At 43.2% G+C, this 23,539-nt stretch overlaps 1 protein-coding gene across 1 annotated transcript in view; it reads right to left on the bottom strand.

Annotated features, from left to right (window-relative positions):
• Positions 1-23,539, bottom strand: part of LTBP2 (latent transforming growth factor beta binding protein 2) — a 142,156-nt gene that overhangs the window by 23,894 nt on the left and 94,723 nt on the right. Inside the window, exons 10-18 of the mRNA XM_081857916.1 lie at positions 18,963-19,085; positions 17,631-17,795; positions 14,717-14,947; positions 12,361-12,380; positions 8,982-9,021; positions 6,916-7,011; positions 4,352-4,477; positions 3,970-4,098; positions 2,822-2,941 (exon numbers count right to left, since the gene is read on the bottom strand). Coding sequence (XP_081714042.1) covers positions 2,822-2,941; positions 3,970-4,098; positions 4,352-4,477; positions 6,916-7,011; positions 8,982-9,021; positions 12,361-12,380; positions 14,717-14,947; positions 17,631-17,795; positions 18,963-19,085 — 1,050 coding nt within the window. The remainder of the gene's footprint in view (positions 1-2,821; positions 2,942-3,969; positions 4,099-4,351; positions 4,478-6,915; positions 7,012-8,981; positions 9,022-12,360; positions 12,381-14,716; positions 14,948-17,630; positions 17,796-18,962; positions 19,086-23,539) is intronic.

Here is a 23,539-nt window from a genome sequence, read left to right as displayed (position 1 = left end):
TGATTTGCAGTCTATTGTTATTATTGTTACCAAATTTGTTTTGTTTTTTTACTTATTATTATTCATTAAATTTGTATACTGCCCTTCATCCGAAGATCACAGGGCAGTTCGCAACATGAAAATACAAAACGAGAAGACAAAATACAATACAGAAACAAGTGCGACAACAAAGCAATCATCCCTGAAAACACATTTGAAAGGACGTAGAATGTTAATCAGCCAAAGCCAAAAGCCAGGCAGCAGGTCCCAGAGTGGACCTATTCACAAACCCAAAGTAATATACAGATAATATATATAGACAGTCTGTACAGGTCTAGAATGCATATAGCAGAGACATCACCTTGCCAACAAAGGTCCGCATAGTTAAAGCTATGGTTTTCCCAGTAGTGATGTATGGAAGTGAGAGCTGGACCATAAAGAAGGCTGATCGCCGAAGAATTGATGCTTTTGAATTATGGTGCTGGAGGAGACTCTTGAGAGTCCCATGGACTGCAAGAAGATCAAACCTATCGATTCTTAAGGAAATCAGCCCTGAGTGCTCACTGGAAGGACAGATCCTGAAGCTGAGGCTCCAACACTTTGGCCACCACATGAGAAGAGAAGACTCCCTGGAAAAGACCCTGATGTTGGGAAAGATGGAGGGCACAAGGAGAAGGGGACGACAGAGAACGAGATGGTTGGACAGTGTCCTCGAAGCTACCAGCATGAGTTTGACCAAACTGCGGGAGGCAGTGGAAGACAGGAGTGCCTGGCGTGCTCTGGTCCATAGGGTCACGAAGAGCCGGACACGACTAAACGACTAAACAACAACAAGAATAATACATATACAAGCTGCATATCTGCATGATGCCAAGCAACCAAACCCATGCGGATGGTGGGGGGTTTAAGCAAAAAAATAAGAGATGGCAGAGAGTGGGACTCGCCCCTGGCCGTATTAGTTCCTGACTGTGCTTTAATCACAGGGCTGGTGTGGGCCATCCATATACCTCAACAAGGAATGTCTATCATAAATCAAGAGAAGTCAGGAGCTGAGTGAGGGGATTGCATTTAGGGCTTTTACCTACACACTATTTATTAAGGTATTTTATTTTTTAAAAAAATCATCACAGTCTGCCCTGCATCAGTGCTAAAATCAGGAGATGTACAACAAAATAAACTAATTACATACTGAATTTATGCCTAGACAAAAACAAAACAATAAGGATCTATAAGCATTAGCTATTCACTGGTGCAGGACATCGGCAGCATCCCGGCATGTTAGGAAAGGAGCTGGGATTAGCCCACTTATCAATGTCTGCAAAGGGATCCATATTTGTTCAGATTCCAGAAAAGACAAATGGAGTTCAATCTGTTCCTCCCAGGCCTCCGCAGCCACTTTCACTTCATCTTCACAACAAATTTTGACAAAAGAAGAGATTGTGAGACCCCGAGTGATGTAAATAGGCATTGAGCTTTGCTGAAATTGCTGCACCACACAGAGACAGTTAAACACCTCTGGTCTTAAGAGTGCTCCCTCGGGAACCAGCTCCTGAACCTACAAAAAAAGCGCCATCTGCACCACAGTTGCAGACTTGCTGAAACCTGCAGAGAAAGAAGCTTGAGGGGATCAGGAGGAAACGGAACACACACTGATGCAAGAGGAGGGAAGTAGAATTTTCAACTTAGTCTTGCCGGATTGAGGAAACTAAGTTGGCTAAAACACACACACACACACACACACACACCCCTTAGCTACAAATCAGGAAGCCCTTTGTTTGAAACTGTGGCCTACTGTCGAACTCACACAGTGCCTTTAAGAATAGCAGGGAAAGGACCAGAATTCAGCAGCAGAACACATGATGTGCATGCAGTTCAGTCCCTGATATCATCAGATAAAAGGACCAGGTTGCAGAACAGACAATACTGAGCTAGAGGAACGCATGGGAAGCTGCCTTACACCCGGTGAGACTATGTTCTTAATCCACCACTTCTCATCCTCAGCCCCTTGACCTGAATAGGCAAAATGGCCAGTAAAAATAACAACATTTGTCTGTCTTGTAAGATAATGGTAAGGATGACAACAATATAACATATGTGAATAACTATGAATAAGGGCTCATCCAGATTTCCTTTTGTGGCACAGGTTTTTCCAGTTTTGTGTACAAGTGTGTGTGTGTGTTTGTGTTTGTCCCACTGCTTTCCCCAGGAGAACCTGTTGTTTACCACTGAATCAGAACAAGCAGCAATCAGGTTTGCTGTAGATAAGCTTTATTTCAATAAAATATTGAAATCTTTTAAACCCCCAAATATTTCTAAACCCCCAAAACCAGGAGGCTTCATTCCCTGCCTACAAAGAAACCTACAAAGAAACATTTTAATATTCTTAAACTGTTTCTTAAAAGGGAATTCTGGATACCTCCCTGCATATGCATGTCACTCTTATACCAACCTGGCTATATTTCAGCGCAGCAACCAAAGCCATGTCGCAAAAGGAGAAGAGAAGCACCAAAGCGAAGAGCATGTTGCGTTTCCTCCTTTTCCCCAGCAGAGGGCAGCCTCTGTCCAGCGCATACTATATCCTGCTGCTTTTGTTTGTGTTTGCTGCCCCCTTGTAGCCAGGAGAGGTAAGAACTCCATGCTAAATCTAATCTCAATGAGTGTAGCAAATGAGATGAAGCATCCTTCTAAATAAGCATTTGCTGAGGATGCAGATGGGCTATGTTAGTAAGAAGTGAAAGTAAAGCCCAACTGGATATTCAAGGAGATAATTTTTTGCATGCAAATATACAAGTAGCTTCGGAATAGTCAAGTTACCCCAAAAATTGGGTTTTTGCACACTCACCTTCACACTGTCCCCTGTGACTCATGGTGTAGCCTGTTTTGCACTCACAGAGATAAGAGCCAGGTGTGTTCACACACTGCCCTCCACGACAAACATCTGGCTGGTCACACTCATTTAGATCTGTTAACACAGAGAGATATGTCCCTTCAGCAAAAGGACTGGATCCAAAGAGCTCTGGCATAGTTGTGGGCCAAACGGCTAGATAGAATCACCTCCATTACCTATACATTATCACCCCAGTCTATTAATTAATTTGCACCCCTCCTCCGTGCAGGATTCAGCAATATAGCAAATGCAAACACAGCATTTTTGTATGCCCATATTAGGGCTTTCCACACTTCCTCTTGTCCTGCTGCTCCCCCCTGGTGAAAGCTGCTGAATCAGATGGGCATTTGCTCAGATTTAGCACTAAAGAGCAGGTTTTACCTGGGAAGGGAGTGGGGCAAGAGGGAAACCACTTGAGCCCATGCCTAGAAACCACTCGGACCACAACTTTCTAGGCAAGGGGCAAGCAAAAGTGTGGGTGAGTCCTTACTGTCACTCTTCCATTTGTTTATCACCACCTTGCTGATGCATTACAGTGGTGCTTCAGGTTACATATGCTTCAGGTTACAGACTCTGCTAACCCAGAAATAGTGCTTCAGGTTAAGAACTTTGCTTCAGGATGAGAACAGAAATTGTGCTCCGGCAGCACGGCAGCAGCAGGAGGCCCCATTAGCTAAAGTGGTGCTTCAGGTTAAGAACAGTTTCAGGTTAAGAACAGACCTCCGGAACGAATTAAGTACTTAACTTGAGGTACTACTGTATTCACTGTCCTACCCCTAGGAAAACTGAAAGTGATCCAGTGTAATGACAAAGCCATAAAAGAACAAGGAGGACGACAACTTTCAGACCACTTAGTCCAGTTTCTGTTCCCATATATAAGCACTAATGAAAGAGGTAGGAAAAGTTGCCAGAGGAAGTTTTCTTGGACACAGGGAAGAGAGCAGAGCTGTCCCACTCCAAGGACGCAGAGGAGAAAAAGTTCCAGCTACAAGACAGATCAAAAGCACACTTCTCTGCCTCTAATCTGCAAATAGATGCAGAGAAACACGGTCAGGCAACTTGCTTTATCTTCTACTGGTGGGTGCCACAAAAACATAACTCACCCTGACATGTTTGTGTGTTCTGTGAGGTGAAAAGAGTGTATCCAGAGAAACAGAGGCAAGAATAGGAGCCCTCATTGTTGAGGCAGTGGCCATTCCCATTGCATGGATTTCTCTCACATTCGTCAACATCTGAAACAAGAGGAGATAATCAAAGTCAGCTGGCATTACTATGCACCTCTGTCCTTCCTAGAGGTAGCCCAAGGTCTGTAAAACTGTAGACTGGAATCTAAAGACCATGCATGAAGTTTTCTTATCATCCCGACTATGCTCTGGCACTTCCCAACTGCATTCCCTGAACTTTCAAGTGGTCCTTTGGCTAGTACCTCGCTGCCCCAAATATACAATTCTCCCATAGAAACAAAACCAGGTGTCAATGAAATACCAATGCAGAAGGAGTGACTTGGATGCTGTCGGTAACCAGGGTAACACAAACAGGCATATCCTCCTGGCAAGTTCACACAGCTGCCTGGACCACAGATGTTGGGTGAAGAGGAGCAGGCACTCACTTCTAAGAATGAAGAAAGTATTGTCAGGAGAAGCAGTGAACACAGTGATTTCTCGGTTTTTAAAGCACATGAATTGTCCAAGGCTCTGGGAAGGCTTGTAAGCTGTCAAGGTGATTCTGAAGACCTCTTCCTATGTTCTTATTGATTTACATAATTGACTGCCACAAGATGTGGCAATAGCCATTGGTTTAAATAGTGCCAAAAGGGGATAGCATGGCATGCGCTGAACGATCAGTGTACAAAATTCTGTTTCCAGTAGTTTCCACTTTGGATTGCATCAATTCATTGTCAAGCTCATCAGGACAGTGGAACTCAACTCAGCAAGAGCTGAATAACAGCCACACCTCTAAACATTACTGGGGCTCATCCAGACTTCCTTTTGGAACACGCTTTTCCAGGCACAGGTCTGTGTTTTAAAGAGTTGGGGGGGGGGTTGCCCCAGAGCTTCCCCCCCCCCCAAATCATCATTTACTGTTGAATTGAAGCAAATAGCAATGCACAGAAACCCAATTGCTATTTCTCCTATCCAGTGAAAAAACACAGGTTTTCCTGGGGGAAATGCTGGGACAAAAAACCCCAACAACATTCAGACACAGAGCTTTAAAGCCCAGACCTGTACCTAGAAACGTGACACAAAAGGAAGTTGGGATGAGCCCTTAAAACAATCTTGTCATCCAACTAGCTTAAAAACAAACCCACTCAGACAAAAAGGCTATTGAGAGCCAGACTGTGAGAGAGAGGTTCTTTCCAAGAAAGTTTAATAGGAAGTGTAAGGACATTGGTAGAACTACCAGACATTAGACAATGCTGAAATAACACAGCTGCCATTATCTAAGCAGTAAACATATTGTCTCTTGAGGTCACAGAACTTCCCACTCCACCAGAAAACCCCCATGACTCAGCTCTGTAAAGGACAAGAGACATCTTGCACATTTTCCTACCCTGCCTATTCAACAGCAGAGGTCCTAACTCTTCTGATCTTCACCATGCCATTGCCCATAAGTGCTCCTTTTTATATACTTCTGTGTTTGCTAGGAAGAGTCTATTTGATGCTGTTTTGTTTCTAGGCACTTTCCCTGCAGACTGTGCGCAGCATGGAAATGTGTATCTGGCAAGACTATGCTTGTCTGGGCCAAATTGGGAGCCTAGTCACCTATGTCATAAGGATCAAAGGGAAATTCACTGCGTCTTTCAAATACTAAAACACACACTATATGAAGCCTGGCCCAGCTGTTCTTTCCAAGTGAAGCTAGATAGTGCAAAACCTCTTTTTGAACTAGCATAAAAGCTAAGAGGCTGAGCTGTGAACCAGGAAGCACCTAGTTCAAATATCTGTGCCACTAAGTGGCTCTGGGCAAGCCTTCTCTCGGGTTCAAGAGGTTTTCTGTTTGTCACATGCTTTCCAGGCATGGGTCTCAGCAGTTCTCTGTTTGCCTTGCCACTTTTCCAGGACTGCTCTTTATTGCTGAATCAGAGCAAACATCCATCCGCAGAAAACCTGATTGACGTTTGTTCCAATTCAGCGGTAAAGAGCAGGTTTTCCCAAGGGAAAGTGCGGATGAGCCCCAAAACTTTCATTTTACAGTATGAGGAATAATAATAAAGGGTTGTTGTACACATTGCTGAGATAAGGTCTGCGTAGTGCTTTGAACACTGAAAAAGCACCATATGCTAAGTATAACAGTTATTTGAAAATCTACAGGGATTTAGCAGAAAAAGACCCAGAATGGGATAGAAAAAGCTATGCGAGGAGGCTATTTTCACAAGTAATACTCAAGAGCTATTATTAGGCTGGAATGCAGGGAAGAAGATTAATGCATGTTCAGTTTTAAAATTCAGGCCAATGTAAGTTTTCATTGGAATTTTTAAAAAGTCAAAGTGCAAAAATTAAAAGAACTACCATGTTTGAAAATGTGCTTAAAGCAAAGAGTTTGCTACATTTCCTTTTAAGATCAATAAATGATATCTTTCTCCTGCAGCCTGGACTCTTGTGTGAGCCATATGAAATGCTTCATCTGCTGTCTGCTTCCCTTGCCCAGACAAATCCTGAGCGGTTGGCCAAAAACAAACCTCAGCCATGAGTTGTGGCTTGTTTGGAGTTAAGACAAAACACAAGACCAAGTTTGCATGTAATGTTAAGCTAAACCATAGCTTAGCTCTCAATATAGTCTGAAAGCAGCAGCGGTGGCAATGAGGGAAGAACAAAGTAGCCACAAATTTTGGTCTGTGCATCAGCAGGCTTAGTTTGGCTTTTTTAAAGCACAATTCCTGCCAAAAGAATCATGGGAACTGTAGTTTACCCCTCACAGAGCTACAATTCCCAGCACCCTTAACAAATTACAGTTCCCATGATTCTTGTTATGAAGAGAAGTATAGAAATGTAATAAATAATAATAATAATAATAATAATAATAATAATACTGGGGCTCTGCTGACATACCTGTAAATAGTGTTGCTACTGTTGAAGCAGCATTCTCCTCTATAGATCCTGGAAGTGGCTGGGCAGGAAAATGGGGAGAAATCTTTACTACATCCACTGCAAAAGACATAAAGAGAAGTGAAACCAACTATGACCCAATTTTATCATTATTTGTTTATTAAATTTGTATGTCGCCTTTCATCCGAAGATCACAGGGCAGTTTCACAACATAAAAATACAAAATAATAATAATAATAATAATAATAATAATAATAATAATAATTTTTTATTTATACCCCGCCCTCCCCAGCCAAGGCCGGGCTCAGAGCGGCTTACAAACAATAATAAAAACAAGAAGAATGATTACAACTTAAAAACAAAAATAAAATACAAATGCAAAATACATAATAAAACAAAAACAAACCAATAATTCCCCCCCCCAAACACATTTAAAAGGACATAGCATGCTACTCAGCCACGGTTATAGGGACACATTTTTGCCTGGCGCCTAAAGATACGTAATGAAGGCGGCAGGTGAGCCTCCCTGGGAGGAGCATTTCACAAATGGGGAGCCACCACAGAAAAGGCCCATTCTCATGTTGCAGGATCTGAGTCAGTTCATATGAGGAGAGGCAATTCTTGAGGTACTGCGATCCTGAGCTGTTTAAGGTTTTATAGGTCAAAACCAGCACTTTGAAATTGGGCCTGGAAGCTAATTGGCAGCAGTCAGGGAACTGACATCAGAACGAGAGGTGGAGGCAAGGCTCCAAAGCGATGCCGGAGAGGGGACCAGCAGGGGGGAAGGAATTCAGCGTAACACTGGTAGGGGGGGGGAGATGGAGGAAGCGGAGAGAGGTCTCCAAAACTCTTCACCCGAGACTAGTGGGGAGAGCGCAGGCACACCTCTACCTTCCCCTTACTTGCACAGAAGAGCTCCACGCAGGGAGAGTAGGAGGAGACTTGGCGTCAAACAGCTCTTATGCTGGAAGAGGTTCAAGAAACGCCCACTGACGGATTCTGCAAGTGACTGAACGGCCACGGAGTGTGGGGCTGTCAGCCAAAGCATAGTTGGCCAGGCAATCTAGCCAAAACTGAAGGCAACTTACGCACAAGTAACCCCTTACAACCATTACAGCAGCCAGTGCAGTCGGGCCAGGATTAGTGCAATATGCTCAAACCATCTTGCCTCTGTGAGCAACCTGGCTGCCGAATTCGGCACCAGCTGAAGTCTTCAAACCATCTTCAGAGGCAGCCCCATATACAATGCATTATTGCAGTAATGTTAGATAATGAGCAGGAATCCACTGGACAATGCAATCCTGTGCAATGAATTCAGTGCAGCTTACTTGTGAATGTACATAAAATGTATAAACCTTGCAGATGGAACAGCAGGGAAGGAGTTGGGGGAGGTCAAAAGCTTTTACAACACAATAGTAAAAATAAAATAAAAATGAAAAATGAAATTGTTAAAAGAGGCAACATAATAATCCACGAAACTTGACAGATATACAGCATCCTTAAACCTCATAATGAGTATTGAGTTTTGTATTAGTCGTGTGCTTTTAATTCATATTTATATATTATTCTTTTTAGTGATCCCTATGCATTTTTGTATATTACCACCTGAGAATTGCTTCCCATGCTGTTTACTAATCCTTCTAATAGTGCCATCCTATGCACGTTTAACGTGGGAGCAAGTTTCACTAAACTCAGTCAGACTTGTGAGTAAACATACAGAGGATTGTACTGTGAATCAAACAAAACTTTTTTAAAAAATATCCTATGCAGCAGCCTGTAAAGCTACAACTAAAACACAAATACATTTCGCAGAGCATCTTGTGAAAGGTACAATATTTCCCAGACTCCTCCCACGCAGCAGACTCAGTGTCTGCCCAGTTCTTCTGCCCAGAAATAACCACGCAATAAACTATAGACCGTATTTAGAAGAGCCCACTGAAAAAAAAAAAAAACATTTCCCTTTTCCCAGGCACCAAAATTATCAGCACAGACTGAGATCTTTCATCCATTTTTTTATTTTTTGGCTCCATTCTTAGTTACTGGATTCAGCAAGTTACTTTGCAATTTACCTGGGCTAATATCAGTTTCTTCGATAACATCCTCTGCAACCTGTGAACAAAAAATACAAATGCAATGATTGTCTGTACAGAAATCAGGCAGGATTCACTAATCAGGAAGAAGTAATTTCCCCAGTATAGGAGCTTTATTCTTTATCTATTCCCTCTTCAGCGTATTGTATCAATAGAGAAAGGTGTTGTTGCCAATTTACAATCCCCACAGTTTATTAAGATGAAAATATCATCCTTAGTGAAGTGCAATCACACCCTAGGTACCTAACTTTGCTTAAATTCATCTACAACCATCTCATTCCAGGTTCTTTGACACACTAGTTTAATTCAAGTGTCAAGTTCCACATCCTCCAAACCACAGATAGGGCTGTGCTGCATGATCAAGATGGTTGAAATGGGCCTCTGATTTTCCCTCTTAATCTCATTCTACATTCTTCAGCATCTTGCAGCCAGACATGCGTACTGATTATCCATTTTCAGCAGGTGCCAAAATAGACACTGGAAAGAAAGTAGCAGCAACATGAGCTCAAACAGCTGCAAAAAAAAAAAATCAGTGGGAAAAACCAACAGCTGTACAGGAAGACAATAACCTTTATTCTCAATGTGTTTCAACAGAAATCTTCTCTCAAGGGGTGTGGTCTTTGCAAATAAAACAGCTGGATTCACTCGCCTTAGTACTGATGGCCAGAAAACTTCCTCCAGAAAACCTGTTTATTCATCCTGATTCAAGTGCACAAAGCTTATATGGTGGATAGACTATGCCTGCTCTTAACTGAACATTCATTCTGATTTGTTTATGGGGTGGTTATTTATCAATGAGCATTCACCCTGCATTCATCCAGATTTGCTTGCCGAGTGTTTACATGTCTTCTTGTTAATCGTTTGTTCATTCTGCACTTTTCAGTGTATTTCCCCGTTGCTTTTCTAACTGCAAGAAGTTTGTAGGTGGTTGGTTGTTTTTTTTAAAGGGCACTTGTTGTGCTAGGTCAGTGTTTCTCAAACCTGGGTCTCCAGCTGTTTTCAGACTACAATCCCCATCATCCCTGACCACTGGTCCTGCCAGCTAGAGATAATAGGAGCTGTAATCCAAAAATAGCTGGAGACCCAAGTTTGGGAAACACTGTGCTAGGTCAACAGAGCCCTTTAATCCACTTTAGTTGAGCAAATCTAAACTTTCGGCATACACTTGAATCCCTCCCACAAAATACTGACAGTCTGGAGGCACCTTATGTTTCTGACAAAAGTCAACCATCTTCAAAATCATGACTGATGGACGTTTTCTGAGAAGGTGAGCAGATCCAATAGCCTTCTTTCATTGCAAAGACCACTTGCCTTGAAAGCATTTGTCCAAAATTGCATCTGCAATGAAGGGTGCTGGGGGTTTAAAATTTAATAAATAACAAAATTTGGTTGTCCCATACAGCTGCTGTGGTGCTTTTTTTTCATTTTGTTTGTTTTTCGTGTTAGAGAGGAAGCCTCTGTCAAAGACAGAGAGATAAGGATAACATGGAATGTGACTTTCCCTGGTTCTTGATAACCTTTGGGGAGGTCTCTGGGATGCTTGTTGTCAGTAGTGCGAAAGAGTCTTGGATACATTGCATAAGGTGTTTTAAAAGCTAGGCAATCAAACTCCTTCGCCTGCCAACAATTGAACTTCTGTTACGCTGCCTATAATAGAGTTAACACTTCTCTAAATCTGCTGCTGACAGAGTCTTCCATATTAACGACAGTAATTATACTTTGGTGATAGGTGATCTTAACAACAACATAATGACATTAAATAATCAGGCTTTTGTTGCATATCTTTCTCCATTGTATCAATAAAACACAAAAGAAACGATGGAGCGCTCATACTATTGAAAAGAGATACTCTGAGACTTATCTTGGATATTAATTCAATTCTGACAGAGCACAAATTCCATCCAACAGCTATTAAAGAATTATAAGTCTATATTTTGACTTCTTACGGTACAATCTTAAGTGGGATGGGAAACTGGTGAAACAACTGCCACTTCTAAAGCTGTGCCACCTTTTGCTGGTTAAGGTGTTAGATGTTAGGGGGGTGTGCATGTTTGTGTGCAGCAGATATATTGTCCTTCCCCCCACGTGATTTAAATCCACATGGTTTCCAGTGGAGAAAAGGGGGGCTGCTCCAGGCTGAGGCGGGGGGCCATGGTTCTGGTGTCTCTTTCTAATGAATGAAGGGGACTTGGATACAGTGGGTTGAAATTGCTGCCATCCTGTCCATGCCCTGCTCCTGGAATGATTGTTTCAGTGTCTATCATCCAAACTGCCCTCCACAGAGATATGTGCCTGTGGAGGTATCTGCCAGGGCAGTGGAAGTCTCTGTAAAGGGCATGTCCCTCCACCAGAAAAAACTCTGCTCCAGCTCTGAAGAGGCACCTTTGCTCCATCCCAGCACCCTTTAACCAGCAGCAATGATCGCTGAATGGTGAAGTTAATTTCCCCATGCAATATGCCAGATGTTTCTGAATCCTTCTTTCATGTTCCTTCCATCCTAGCCCTCTTCAACCTACAGTTAGGGTTGCTCTAAAATGAAGTTAATTTCACTGCTCAACGTGGCAGACTTTTTAGAAGCATTCTTTCCTTTTCCAATATGTCCCGAAAGCAATTTTAGCAGCTGCTAAGATATCCATTATACACTTTGTTTCTTCCTGTCTTTCAAATGGCCCACTAAAAATAGGACTTGATTGTTCTCTGCTCTACACCTTAGGACCTGGTATATCACTTCTAAAAAACATATTTCAAGTCTTTATTTATTTATTTATTTATTTATTTTTAAATAAGGACATTACAAGGATGGATTTACAAGGTTATCTTTGAACCCTAAGGTGGATCTTCCATATCACTTTTTATTAAAACTTCAGGAACTATTTACTGAAAATGTTTTATTCTTCATTCATTCATTCAGTTTTTAAACTACACATTTGCTATGCATATCCCAAACATTAAGGGTATGCTCACATTAGCGCGTACTCTGTATTCTGTACACTCCCACTGCTATTTCTGAAGCCATACTCACATGGCATTAGCCACAATTCATATTGATCCTGTAGTTTCCTGACAAACACTGCTGTTTGAGGCACAGACACCCCAAAACCAGCTTCAATCCAACTAGAAAACTGGATGTGAATATTTCAGACAGTCATTGCACATGTGCAGATGACAGCATCATGAACAAGAGGGGAATGGGGAAACCCAAAAAGTCATGTACATCAGATAAAGGTATTCCTACCCCCTCTCTGACATGAACAACCCTGTGCAAATGTGGTTTGAAACACAGCAAGGAAAAATGACTTCACTGCATTTTAAGCCTCTAACGTGAACATAAGCTGCTAGCAGCAGAAATTTTACTCACCTGATCTTCTTCAGAATCCCCTGTAAAATGACATAAGAGAATTGAGTAAATTAATTAAGTAAATTTGTAAGTGCAGTCAGAATTCACTTTGGAATTCAAATTCCCTTGTTTGGTTTTGCACAAATGCTGCTTTGCTCAAGACTTGAACTAGCTTGGTGGCTTCAGGGAAGACCTCTGCTTCATTAGCTCCAGCCCTCCACACCTCCCAGCAATGTTATTTATTTATTTTCTTACCCTTATATCCTGCCTTTCTTCTGTCCTGGAAACCAAGGCGGCACAGATGTGGTTCCCATGTACATATTTATTTATAAGATTTCCTACCCACCCTTCACTGTTAAGGTCTAGGGCAGCTTGGACCAGTGTAATCATACAATTATAAAACAGTTAATGTACATGGTTAAAAAACAAGTAAGCCAATTCCAGAAAAAAAGCAGCACAGTCTAGATCAGGCATAGGCAAACTTGGCCCTCCAGATGTTTTGGGACTACAATTCCCATCATCCCTGACCACTGGTCCTGTTAGCTAGGGATGATGGGAGTTGTAGTCCCAAAACATCTGGAGGGCCGAGTTTGGGGATGCCTGGTCTAGATTGAACAAAACAAAGAAGAGGTGGAGCCCACAAAAATGCCTTAATTATCAAGAGGCCAGGGTAGAAAGGTACATTTTCAGCATACAATAGAAGATGTCTAATGAAACTAGATGCTAGAACCCCATAGGCAGGGAGTTCTATAATGCTGAAAACAGCATTTTAAGAATTAATAGGGTAATGCAGGTGAAGTGATTGAACACTTAGGTATGCTATATAAAAAGTAAGTATTTTTATTAGCATATCCATAATTGCAGCATTCGTTTCTGAGACCATTAGCCAGATGCAAGGTACTTGGATATGCTTGGGACTGCACCCTACACACCCATCCTTTATGCTGAAGAGTGTGACGTGAACCTCCCCAAGATTCAAGAACAGTCAACAAGGTCAGGGAAGATGGGCATTGGTATCCTGAAACATCTGAAGGGTGCCATGTTGGCAACTCCTGTTCTACCAGAACCAGGGCCTTTTCTGTAGTGGTCCCCAAACCTTGAATTACCCTCCGCTCAGGATGATTAATTTGCTTGCCTCTCTGTCATCTTTTTGTAACTGGACAAAAGTATACCCTTTTTATGTTCTATGCATGTCCACATATCAAAAGGGGCCGTGCTGCCACATGCCACAGCGCAATGTGTGGGTGTTTGTGGTGGGACCAGCAGTGTAGCATGGCTGCCCCATTTGCAACCTGTGTAGTGTGTGAAGGGCGCTTGTCTTCACGATCTAAGCCATTTCAAGGAGTTTTAGTGGGGTAGGAGAGCTGAAAATAATGCCAATATATTTCACATCTGGCAACCAATGCGCCCCTTTCGTTTCAGATAAGTACATGGGTAGACGAGTCTTGAAAGCCTGTGACATGAATTTTCATGGCCTTCTAGCACCTATGGTGGCTCATTTACTGGAAGTGATGTATTTAGTGTTAAGTCTGGAAGTGTATACTCACTTCTGACCAAACTAAGCCTCTTACAGCAAAATATACATCAGTTTGTGCTAGCGGGCCATGAAAATTTGTGCCCCAGGCTTTTTAGACTCGTCTACCCAGGTACCCTAAAGGGACCCAGGTGGCACTGTGGTCTAAACCACAGAGCCTAGGGCTTGCTGATCAGAAGGTTGGCAGTTCGAATCCCCATGACTGGGTGAGCACCCGTTGTTCGGTCCCAGCTCCTGCCCACCTAGCAGTTCAAAAGTACGTCAACTGCAAGTAGATAAATAGGTACCGCTCCGGTGGGAAGGTAAACGGCGTTTCCGTGCGCTGCTCTGGTTTGCCAGGAGTGGCTTAGTCATGCTGGCCACATGACCCGGAAGCTGTCTGCGGACAAACGCCGGCTCCCTTGGCCTATAGAGCAAGATGAGCGTGCAACCCTAGAGTTGTCCGTGACTGGACCTAATGGTCAGGGGTACCTTTACCTTTACCTTTTTACCCATGTACTATCTGAAACCAAAGGAACACATTGGTTGCCAGACGTGAATTTATTTCAGCTTTCCTACCCCACTATTTTCTGTTGCTGTGCCATTTGTTTTGTTCCCGTTTGTTTTATTAAATATTACTGTTTTGTTATCTGTTTCCACCGTAATTGTTTTCATGCTTTTCATGCTAGTATTATTGAAGCTTCATCATGGAAGGAGGCCTGATGAACCCGTTTGAGATAACGCAGTCCTGATGTGCTTTCGTGTGCAAGTTTAGAAGACTCTTGAAACCATTCCAACACTGGAAATTTGTGAACTGCCTGGAATTCACTCAAACCAGTTGGATTCACACGTATATTACTTTACCCTTTCCTGCGGAGGTGTCAGCCCCCGGGAGCGTGTCAACCACATCGCCACGCAAGACCTCCTGCAGCTGTTGCTGCCTTACTGCCCAGCTGGGAAGCCGGCCACTGTTTTTGCTCTGCTCCTCTGAGCTGAGCGGGAGCTCGTCTGCTTCTGCTTTTCTCATGGACATTCGAATGTCAGAACTGGAGTAAGTGTAGCCGTGCCCTGCAGGGCAAATCTCCTTAAAGGCTTCTGCAAAGAAAGGAGAGATATACAAGATATACAATCTGATGACGCAGAGAAAAGGAAAAGCTACAAAAGTAATAGCCGAGAGCACAAAGACATCTCTCGCAATCTAATCCATTAGTAAGGATACTGTTGTTTTTCTGCTATCCTATTCAGGCATGCTGGGCCATGTTTCCTCTTCTTTAGTCTATTTAAGGTATCTGCCACAATCGAAACACAGTTCTCTGACATGGGTAAAACATGTTTAGACTACACCCACTTGGAACCAGAACTGAAGGCTGAAAGTTGCCAGCAAAAAGAAAGATGTTTGCAGGGCTGGGTGTGTTATTAGTAAATGCAAACTACTGTTAACCGATACTGGAAGCTGGCTGCCCTTTCTCTCAGAGTTGACAATAAAATATAACCACATGGAAACTAGCTCTGTGTGTGTCTCTCTCAAAGAGAGGCAGCTGTGGAACAAAAGGGCCAAGGAATCTACTGCTTGTTAAGGCTGCATCAGAGTCGAAGGTCAAACAAACAGACATAAAGTTCTGCAAGCCCCAAACCCCCTTTTAATTCATCACTGTAGGTTTTGGGCATATCTGATAGCCATCCACAAAGTTCATTTGGCAACACAGGCCCTGCCCTGCTTCACCGCAGAGTGATGTAAACAAAAAAGAAACCATGTATGTTAAAGAAGTTGGAAAGGATGAATGTTTATTATTAAATTAGCTAATTTAATAATAAACATCCATTCTTTCCAGCATCTTTCAGAAACATTTTTTTTTCTTTTTGTTTACATCGTTGCTGCTTGGAACCACATAAAAAACAGGAAGCATCCAGAGTGAATCAGCCTGCTTCAGGCAGCGCCACAAAGGGCAGGGGACTAGATGAAGGCAGGAACTGGTGCCTGAAGATTTTTAAAAGTGTTGGTCCCAGAGGCAGTAGGTGGTGTTTCAAACCTGCTTCAGGTGGCAAAGTGTCTCGGGCTGGCACAATGTTCAGAAGTAAATGTGCATGACATTTTAGAGTCCATTTCCCGGCGCTTAATGAGAAATGCTAAACTGGTTCATGTCTGGTGCAGCTTGAGTACTCACTGACTGCAACTGCAGAAAGGCGGAAGACTTCATAGTGCAGGCCTAACCAATATAGGGCCCGCCAGTTGTCGCTGGACTACAACTCCCATAATCCCAAACTAATTGTCATGCTGGCTAGGGCTGATGGGAACTGGAGTCCAATAACATACGGAAGGCACCACATTGGCTACCCCTGTCACAGTATCCAGTGGCGTAGCGTGGGTTGTCAGCACCCGGGGCAAGGCAAGTAATTTGCGCCCCCTAACCCGTGGATTTGCGCCCCCTAACCCGTGGATTTGCGCCCCCTAACCCTGGATTTGCCCTAACCCCAGATGTTGCGCCCGGTGTGGCCGGCCCCCCCTGCACCCCCCACGCTACGCCACTGACAGTATCTACAAGGAGGTGCAGGAAGGGGCAAAGTCTTATTGTAAGGAGCGTTATATGAGGGCTGAGAGGCCATACTTATAATTCTCTATTCCTCTCAGTTTGTCATGCTCTGCTTATGGTCTTTTGAGTGCTCAGTGATTCATTTTCTATCTAATGCTATACGTTCACACTGCCTCATGACAAATAGTCAAAAAGTGCCACTGGACTAATCTGGTTTCTTTCTTTCTTTTATTCTTTCTTAATTTTTATTTACAAATTTAAGAAGAGCAATTAAAATTAAAGGAGAGAGGAAAAAACAAAACAATAATAATATACAAATAAATCATTATAATAACAGTAGACCACCATCAGCTTACATTGTGGATGCAGTGACCATCAGTACACAAATCTTACTTAAAACATATAAGTTAATATAAGCCTTCTAGATGTTCAAGCATGTATCCGTGTGACACTAATGCCTATATGAAATATGTTTGAATGCAGTCAGGGCAGGGAGGTCGTCAGATTGTGCAATAGACAGGGAGGTATAAGTCTCTTAGCCAGCATAAGGGCTTGCAAAATCCACTTCTGTTGTCCATTGGTTAACTAAGATACTAAAGTAAAGGTAAAGGGACCCCTGACCGTTAGGTCCAGTCATGACAGACTCTGGGGTTGTGGCGCTCATCTTGCTTTATTGGCCGAGGGAGCCGGCGTACAGCTTCCAGGTCATGTGGCCAGCATGACTAAGCCGCTTCTGGCAAACCAGAGCAGCGCACGGAAATGCTGTTTACCTTCCCGCCAGAGCGCTACCTATTTATCTACTTGCACTTTGACGTGCTTTCGAACTGCTAGGTTGGCAGGAGCAGGGACCGAGCAACGGGAGCTCACCCCGTCACAGGGATTTGAACCACTGACCTTCTGATTGGCAAGTCCTAGGCTCTGTGGTTTAACCCACAGCGCCACCCGTGTCCCTCCAACTAAGATACTATAGGCATATAATTTTAAAGTACACAAACATCTACAGATATCATGGATTTTGCCAAATTGAGGCAAGTAACAACATCAGATCAAAAGGAATATATCACTGGAGAAGCCCTCATCACATGCCTCTAAGTTAAAGGCTTTATAATCCCATTTCAGGCAGAGAATTGCAAATGGTATTGCTGGTCTGATAAAGAGCCGGAAGACCCTAAGTAGCCACCAGTTTAAAATTTGCAGAAAGTGAAAGGGCAGGGGGAAAGGTCCAAAAGAACAAGCAGAGTTTTTACCAGATCCTGGTAATGGACACGTCTCACAATTTCTTCCCCACCCTTTGCCAACACGACTACAGCAGCAGATCTGCTTGGTGATGTGCTGATTGAGTGGCAGGGCACAGACTCCCCCGACAGTTGAGCGATAGCACAGCCCCTGCTCTGTGGAAACTGCTTTATCAGCTGAAACACAAATAGTTAATTAGTCAGCTTTTGGAAAGCGAAGATTTTCAGTGCAATCCTGTGAATGTTTACTCAGTAGTAAATCCTACTGTGCAATGGGATTTATTCCCCAGTAAAAGGGAATTATCCTATGACACTTACTGGAAGCCTAGTTGAACACAGTGGTTTTACTTTTGAGCAAACATGTATAGGGATCATACTGTTAGGCTCTTCTTGTTGATTTCCAACTGGATTCATTTGTCCACTCCTTCACCAATAGTGAAAGTGAAGGCAAGAAAAACAGTGGAGCTATTTTAATACACATTTAATTGCATTGAATTCAACATCAAGAAGTATTTCAGATGCTTAATTTCATCATGCTTTAAGATGAAGAGTTGATTAAAACACTATTCTACTTTGAGATTTGAATCTATGGACCATCTCTTGCTTAGTTTGCTAATAAAGAAGCTAGCTAATAAGTTCACCACCAAACAGTTAAGAAACTTTGCCAAATCACAGAGTTAGGTAACTCATGCCAAAGGTTTTGCAACAAGACTGCACAAGACTTCAGATTTCAGTTAAGATTTCAAATTCAATTCTTAATGAGAGGAGCAGAGCGGTGTTGCTTTTGTGCTTAGATTTAGCAAATTTGAGTCAGCTTTGGGGAAATTTTCCTGAATCGACTATAACATGTCATAGGAAATTATAACGAAGGCAAAGTGGATCAGGACACAGGCAAAACCAGGAAATTCACTTTAAAAGAGAGAAGCAGAGCAGCTTTAAAAATTAGGGGGTCTTTTGCCCAAAGCGGGACAGTTAGCAAGTCTCTTTTGCTTCATAATGATGACATCATCATTATGGGCAGAAGCTAAAGGAAAAGCATCTTCCTCTTGTTCTAGAGCAGGCACCCCCAAACTTGGCCCTCCAGATGTCTTGGGACTACAATTCCCATCATCCCTGATCACTGGGAATGATGGGAGTTGTAGTCCCAAAACATCTGGAGGGCCAAGTTTGGGGGTGCCTGTTCTAGAGTAATCATCTCTGGTACATGGTGTAACTGCCCAGGATTGATGGCTACTGCCCACTCCTTCAAACTCCTTATGATCTAACCCATACAGTTATTGTGCTAATTGGGAAAAGACAAATAAAGGAGGGGGGGGTTGTTATGGTCTACCTGGGGACACTTACAAATACAGTGACTGCGGGATGGGTCCAGCATAGTTCCAGGTTTACAAGTGCAGAGGAAGCTGCCGCGAGTGTTCACACATTCTGCATCTTTGCATATGCCAAATATTAGACATTCATTGATATCTATAAAGGTGAACAGAGAGAACAAGATTAGCCAACCTATTCTGGTGCTGCCCACAAATGGCACTGCAAGGAGGATCTGCAAAGGGAACAGGTTCTGATGTGACAGAGCAGAGACGATGGAATCACCAAGCAAAAGAGAATGTGGGGGGGGGGGGCTCACAGGTGGAGGCCACATGTAAAAACAGAAATAAAAAGGTAGAGCTGTTAAGGAAAGGTTGGGAGGCAGGTGACTTTGTAACACCTATTCAGCACTCTGAAGAGCCGGATTCAGTAATGGGCTAGATGAGGGCCAGTAATGTGAAGCTAAATCCTGACAAGATGGAGGCATTGAGATGAAACAGTTATTGTGCCCTGGAACCTGGTGTTCAGTTAGTTCTGGGTGGGGTTACACTCTCCCTGAAAGAGCAGCCAAGCCATTTGGGGGCACCTCCTTGTTCCAGCATTTTCACTTGAAGCCAAATGTCTTTTACCAGCTTCAGTTGGTTCACTGAGTCTGGTGATTCCTAGACAGAAATAGGCTTGCCACTGCGATTCCCACTCTGGTAGTCTCTCAGCTGGGATATTGTGATGTGTTACATGGGGTTGTCCTTAAAAGACAACCTAGAGGCTTCAGTTACTGAAGAATCTGGCTACCAGAATTTTGTCTGGTGCAGTCAGGGTTGCTCATATTACTACACTGACTGCCTATTCAGAATCCAATTTAAGGGGATGGTGTTCTCAAGTGCTAAATGGCCTGGGACATTTATCTGAGGGAGCAACTCTTCTCCTACCAGCCTGCCTGTGTCTTCTGTAGAGGCCCTTCTTCAAGTACCCTCTTCAACAAAGGTACATTATGTAGTCACAAAGAAGACAGCTTTTTCTGTCGTAGCGGCCCAGCTTTGGAAAGCCCTCTGGTGCTGTCCAATGCTGCAATGCAATCTTTTTGGCACCATGTTAAGACCTTAAGGAAAAAAGAACCTGATAGAATAGGCCAGGCATCCCCAAACTCAGCCCTCCAGCTGTTTTGGAAATACAATTCCCATCATCCCTGACCACTGGTCCTGTTAGCTAGGGATGACGGGGGTTGTAGTCCCAAAACAGCTGGAGGGCCAAGTTTGGGGGTGCCTGGATTAGGCCATTGGCCCATCTAGTCCAGCATCCTGTTCTCACAGTGGCCAACCAGATGCCTGTGGGAAACAAGTGAATGGAACATGAGCACAAGAGCACTCTCTCCTCCTGTGGTTTAGGTATTATAGATGGAATTGTAGGTGGAACTGCCTTCTTTGTTCCTTTAGCCTGTCTTTTATCTTGTTTATTGTTTCTTTTAAAAATGAATGTTGTGTTCAAGGAAAGAAAAGGCTTGATCACAGTTCAGAGCATTTGAGGAGGCATGAAGTTGGACTAGTACAGTGAAGGAGGTGGCTTGGAGAGAGGGGGCAGGGTCTGAGGAGAGTCCCAAGGACTGGACAGAGAACCCAGGCCCGAGGTTCCCCACTCCTGATAAACAGAATCAGGCCATTAGTTCTACCTAGCCCAGTTTGAGGTTCTATCTTGTACTGTAGGGCTCAGAACACTCTTAATTCTCTTCGTCCCAAAGTAATCAGTCACAGAAGATGTGGTATGGATTTCCAATTTAGGGCAACTTTATAATTATAGGATGAAAATTATATATATACACACACACACACACACACACACACATATATATATATTCTGTTTTACAATTTAAAATATTCCCTTCTTCTCTTTCAGTGATTCATTTTACAAATCATAAATCCCTGCATATTTTTCAAAAACTATACCATTCAGTATTCCATTATTGCATCCATCAAAACTTGTTGAATTTATCTTAATGCTGCCAGTGTTTCAGCTGTACACAATTATTTCCCATATATTCTATAAACATTTTCCAATCGTCTTTAAGCGTATGTTCTTCTTGTTCTCTTATTCTATATGTTAAGTCTGCGAGTTGTGCATATTCTGTCAACTTAAGTTGCCATTCTTCTTTAGTTGGGACCTCACTTGTTTTCCATTTTTAGGCTAACAAAACACAGGCCGCAGTAGTAGCATACACAAATAACCTTAATAATTATAGTTTTAAAACCATATGCCATATCATGTTCCTGCCCTTCTCAGGACCTTTAAAGGCATTTTCACACAAAGCTTAAATTACTTTTGAGCTCTTAGCTATTTATGCAAATGTCTCATCATACAGAAAATAAGATGAGAGGCATCTGCAACGATAATGAGTTTTCTGGACTATGTACATTATACCTTCACACTACAATTCCAGTTGAAACATGAATCACTTAAAAGGAACTCTAAAGCAGCTTTGGCTTGAATCTTGATTGTAATGTGAATGTGAAACACATCCTAGCCATAATGCTAATCTCTTTGCAGATGCTTCTCCTAGGCCTCCTTTTCTGCATCAACATCAGATAAACATTAACACAAAGCTTGACATATGAAAACACTCTAAGCCACATGTGTGCAAATGTCACAAATGGGTCACGGGTGATCATTCCTTTAGTGAGCAGGTGGGGGCACTATTTGCACATGATCCATTGACAGGATGGCCACACTACAGCATTAGGTAAAATAAACATCTTCCTGTAATAATGGGGAAGATTTGCATGAGAATTTGGAAGCACAGATTGGTGGGGAGGGCTCCAGATCTCAAGGAGCTGTCAGAGAAACAGAATGTGCTAAATTGCTCTGCACCAACCCACCACATGACCTCTGGCAAGTTCTTTCCACTTGCCATGCCAGCAGCACAATTGGGCTTTATGGCCTCTGACCCCCCAGGGACTGGAAAGGGTCAGGCGGTGTTTGCTAATCATGGCGAAGCTCCCAGAAGTGGCAGATGCCTGTGAAGAACTATGATCGACAACACACCAGGAGGGAAGAGGTAACAGCTTCTTCTGGCCCCATCACCCAGTAGTGTCACCAACAAGGGGCCCAAATAACTTGCTTACAGCCCAGCTGAGGTACATGGTATGCCCCCAACAGACCAAAGGGAAGAAGAGGCCCTTTCAATTGCGTCAGGTTTTTGAGAAAAACCAGGTTTCCAAAGATTTGGGGAGAGAGTTCTTTCAATGATGGCCAGAGGGAACAAGAAACACAGAATAGGTAGCTATTAATGGACTAGCCTCTACTGGTCTTGACATTGCAAGTTACAAGATGGAAAGGATTGTAACCAAAGAACAATGGGTAGAATTTGTTGTTGTGTTAAGGTGATTGTTCCATAACAGCAAGCATTTTAGCTGGCCAGACACAACAGTCCCCCCTCTCCTCTCCCCATGCACTGTTCTGGGTGACCTCCCCCACCCCTAGGGCTAATTTTTTTTTGGGGGGGAGCAATGTTGCTCAAGCAGAATTCCTTGCACAGGGCTTCGACTCATGGGATTTGTTAAGTGAATCCCACCCAACATTGCTGAATGCTTGGTTGACCGAACCCAAAGGGTGCTCATCAATGGTTCCTCTTCATCCTGGAGAAGAGTGACTAGTGGGGTGCCACAGGGTTCTGTCTTGGGCCCGGTCTTATTCAACATCTTTATCAACGAGTTGGATGATGGACTCAAGGGCATCCTGATCAAATTTGCAGATGACACCAAACTGGGAGGGGTGGCTAACACCCCAGAGGACAGGATCACACTTCAAAACGACCTTGACAGATTAGAGAACTGGGCCAAAACAAACAAGATGAATTTTAATAGGGAGAAATGTAAAGTATTGCACTTGGGCAAAAAAAATGAGAGGCACAAATACAAGATGGGTGACACCTGGCTTGAGAGCAGTACATGTGAAAAGGATCTAGGAGTCTTGGTTGACTACAAACTTGACATGAGCCAACAGTGTGACGCGGCAGCTAAAAAAGCCAATGCAATTCTGGGCTGCATCAATAGGAGTATTGCATCTAGATCAAGGGAAGTAATAGTGCCACTGTATTCTGCTCTGGTCAGACCTCACCTGGAGTACTGTGTTCAGTTCTGGGCACCACAGTTCAAGAAGGACACTGACAAACTGGAACGTGTCCAGAGGAGGGCAACCAAAATGGTCAAAGGCCTGGAAACGATGCCTTATGAGGAACGGCTAAGGGAGCTGGGCATGTTTAGCCTGGAGAAGAGGAGGTTAAGGGGTGATATGATAGCCATGTTCAAATATATAAAAGGATGTCACATAGAGGAGGGAGAAAGGTTGTTTTCTGCTGCTCCAGAGAAGCGGACACGGAGCAATGGTTCCAAACTACAAGAAAGAAGATTCCACTTAAACATTAGGAAGAACTTCCTGACAGTAAGAGCTGTTCGACAGTGGAATTTGCTGCCAAGGAGTGTGGTGGAGTCTCCTTCTTTGGAGGTCTTTAAGCAGAGGCTTGACAACCATATGTCAGGAGTGCTCTGATGGTGTTTCCTGCTTGGCAGGACTTGATGGCCCTTGTGGTCTCTTCCAACTCTATGATTCTATGATTCTATGAT

This window comes from Podarcis erhardii (assembly GCF_964252035.2).
Source record: "Podarcis erhardii genome assembly, chromosome: 1".
Taxonomy (NCBI): Eukaryota; Metazoa; Chordata; class Lepidosauria; order Squamata; family Lacertidae; genus Podarcis; species Podarcis erhardii.
Note: the sequence above shows the minus strand (reverse complement) of the source record. Positions and strands in the feature narration are given on the sequence as shown.